This window comes from Nestor notabilis, unplaced genomic scaffold (assembly GCF_000696875.1).
Source record: "Nestor notabilis isolate BGI_N333 unplaced genomic scaffold, ASM69687v1 scaffold7601, whole genome shotgun sequence".
Taxonomy (NCBI): Eukaryota; Metazoa; Chordata; class Aves; order Psittaciformes; family Psittacidae; genus Nestor; species Nestor notabilis.
This window is the reverse complement of record NW_009913281.1, coordinates 64,264-67,704: the sequence shown is the minus strand read 5'-3', so window position 1 is coordinate 67,704 and position 3,441 is coordinate 64,264. Positions and strand designations below refer to the sequence as shown.

Sequence of the window (3,441 nt, the reverse complement as noted above, 5' to 3'; positions counted from 1 at the left end):
CAAAACAATGCAGGCACAAGTTCTTCCCCTATCCAGTCTAGCTCCTGTAACACTTTTGTTCCTGTCTTGGGACCTAGGTAATAGTAATGTCCTGACAGTTGAGGAAAACAGAAAGAGAAATGAAAGCCTGCTCGAGGAGGAACACAAGAAATTCAGCAAGGGAATGTCTCTCTGTATTTGTTACTCCGCCAGTATTGGAGGGATTGCAACTCTGACTGGGACAACACCAAACCTGATACTGCAAGGACAAGTTGATGAGTAAGTCTGGTTGAATTTGGGGTTACATACCCATTAAAGTGCATCATTCTGCCACAGCTGACTTCCAGCCAACACAAATACCCATTTGGTAACTTTGTGGGAAGTTAGCTTCTCTTCCTTAGTGGGCTTCACAGTACCTGGACTTTTCTGAATCATTGAATACAGAAGAGTGCAGAATTTTCTATGCTGACAGCCATCTGCATTCTACAGGCTCTTTCCCAGCAATGGCAATGTCATCAACTTTGCCTCTTGGTTCTCCTTTGCCTTCCCCACCATGATCTTGTTACTGGCTTTGGCTTGGATTTGGCTGCAGACACTGTACTTGGGCTTTAAGTAAGTACCCTTTACACACTGCATTACAGCTGGCAGGCCTGTTAGCCAGTACTTGTTACATGTTGGAACACAAGTGATGCTTTTATTGATGAGCTTATGCTTGAAAGTCAGACAGCAAGTGACAAGTCCTCCCATACAACAGACACTACCAGAACAGCATACTAAGTATCTGCTAAAATACTGCAACTTTTTCTCTGAGGAATCTGATCAAACCTTTGCTAAGTACACTTGGTAGATGAAAACATGAAGTTGTAACTGCATACAACCTGTTCTGCAGCATTGCTTTCAGGTCCTGAAAGATTGTTATGCTTCAAACCAGGAATTTAATTTCTACTTACAGCTGGTAAATACCTTTGTGACAAGAGTTGCTTCAGACCTAGAGGATTATTGTGCCATTCCCAGTGCTAATCACCCCATACCACCAGCTGGCATTACCTACCAGTTTACTACTTAGCCTATCACTTTTGTATTATCTCATCCTCCTCTCTTTTAAATTGAAAGAGTGCTGTAATACCCGGAATATATAATACCAGCACTTTCAGCTGGAAATTCCTCTTTTAAAACTCTCCTTTTCCATCATTTTAAAAAGCTTGGCAACTGTTTACTTCTGGGTGATCCCGTAGCCTTGTCACTCGCACCAGCATTGCCATTATTTCCCCATGTGTCCAGATAGCATCCCTGTGCATGTGTAGAGCATAAGCTTTTCAGGGTAGGAAGCTTCTCTCTGGTCATCTTGGTAATACACAGTACAATGCAGTTACTATCCAACACGTATGGCTGCTGATGCAATGATAATAATATATATCATTTCTATATGCATATATAAATACATCTATCTAAAAGACAACATGACTGATTATAACATTTGGATTCTTACCTCTAAGGATATCTAGCAAAATTCTCTGATATTTCTTGTCCATTTTCTTCTAGTTTTCACAAGAACTTTGGTTGTGCTACAAACGCCTCTGCAAAGGCAAAGGAGCAACAGGCCTATGACGTTATCAAGGAGGAGAGCAAGAAATTGGGCTCAATGAGCTTTGCAGAAATTGCAGTTTCGATCCTCTTTGTACTACTGGTAGTGCTCTGGTTTACAAGAGACCCTGGCTTCATACCAGGCTGGGCAACAGTTCTGTTCAACAAAAATGATACGAGGTATCACCCCTTCTCCTCCTCACTTTGAATAAAGTAGGCTAGATTTAATAAAAATGAAAACATACTGATGCACATGAATACCTGCCTGATCTCTTGCAGCTATGTCACTGATGCTACAGTTGCCATCTTCATCTCAATTCTGTTGTTCATCATCCCTTCTGGCATGTCAGTCAGACACAAAGACCAAACAGGTAAGTTTACACTAAACAAGAATTCAGGCTGCTCTTCCTGCATAGCTGTAATGCTTTAGGCACATAGCCAATACAAGTTCTCTTTAACAAAGTAGGAAACACAACAGCGACATTCTGGACACTAGTACACACATCTGTAAAAGCTTCTGGAGTCTTCAGGAGAGAACACATGACTTACCAGATATGTTGCCATACTTTTCTCTCCCTCTTATCTGTACTCTACGGTGCCTCTTGGAGAAGCTACACATCACTTTAGTATTTTTGCAAGTCAAGTTTTAAATCTTTGTTCATGATTGCTTTAGGAGGTAATTCCAGTCTACTCAATCTTGCTGGCAGAAGTGTTTCCTGATGTTCAGACTAAACTCACCTCCCTCCAAGAAGTTCTCTTTTCTTTGGAGGATGCAGCATGGTTTACAAAATCTTTCTGGATTTTAGGCAGCAAGCCAAGGATCCAAGCACCCCCAGCTCTCCTGGACTGGAAAGTGGTTCACCAGAAACTGCCATGGAACATTGTGCTTCTGCTGGGAGGTGGCTTTGCCTTAGCCAAAGGCAGTGAGGTAACATTCCTCTGCTTACCTGGTATTTGTGTCTTCCTGGGTGTTTTCCCATTTTGCTTTCCATGAGTGCTCTCCCAGAACACAAGAGGGCATGCTGGTAGCACCAAACGTGCATCTCCTCAGCTAGTGGCAGTAGGACAGACTTCCTTAGGAGGAATCCTGTGATGAGAACAAATCCTTATTGCTTGTGCAACTGGGATGGTACTACCAATCGAGGCAGCATGTTAACTGTGTTTCTAGAAGAGTGGATGATTAAGAAACTACCCCAACACATTGAAGGTTTTATTAAATAAACCTTAACTGATGTGGCAAGAATGAGGAGATAATGTGCCCGGGCTGGGTCTCCAAACTATTGCAAACTAATTACTTAAACTAGAAGACAAATGTGCAGCTAGCTGGAGAACCTTCAGGAGCAGATAAAAATGCTTAGATTAAAACTAAAAGCCGTGAATATTGATCATGTGTCATAATGGCCTGTGCAGAGTAACCATTATTTGCCATCAATAACATACTATAATATAGTATCTTTTTCTTAATTCAAACTCCTTGGAAGGGAAAACATGTTTATTGTTATTTAACCTACCAGATGATTGTATCTATGAGCATCGCCTCTTACATGTTCTTCTACAGAAAGCAGTTTGCATGAGAGCTCCTATAAGAAGGGAATCAATATGAGAAATGTAACTAGACTGTGATGTGGCTATTTCTTCTCCAGTCTACTATCCTGACAGACCTCTTTCCTCTGTTACAGGAGTCTGGTCTGTCCTCATGGCTAGGAAGCAAACTCACTCCTCTGCAGCAAATCCCTCATCCAGCTATTGGTCTCCTGTTGTGTCTCCTTATTGCCACTTTCACTGAGTGTGCCAGCAATGTGGCCACCACCACCCTCTTCCTCCCTATTCTGGCTTCACTGGTAAGTTCCAGCATTTCAAAACACTCTTATAAGAACA

The 3,441-nt window shown here is 41.9% G+C and overlaps 1 protein-coding gene across 1 annotated transcript in view; it reads left to right on the top strand.

The window, feature by feature from the left end:
• The window catches only part of SLC13A2 (solute carrier family 13 (sodium-dependent dicarboxylate transporter), member 2), a 17,771-nt gene that overhangs the window by 5,934 nt on the left and 8,396 nt on the right, over window positions 1-3,441 (top strand). The window contains 6 exon segments of the mRNA XM_010023135.1: window positions 78-258; window positions 469-591; window positions 1,522-1,743; window positions 1,843-1,934; window positions 2,370-2,491; window positions 3,243-3,404. Of these exon segments, the coding sequence (XP_010021437.1) occupies window positions 78-258; window positions 469-591; window positions 1,522-1,743; window positions 1,843-1,934; window positions 2,370-2,491; window positions 3,243-3,404 (902 nt within the window).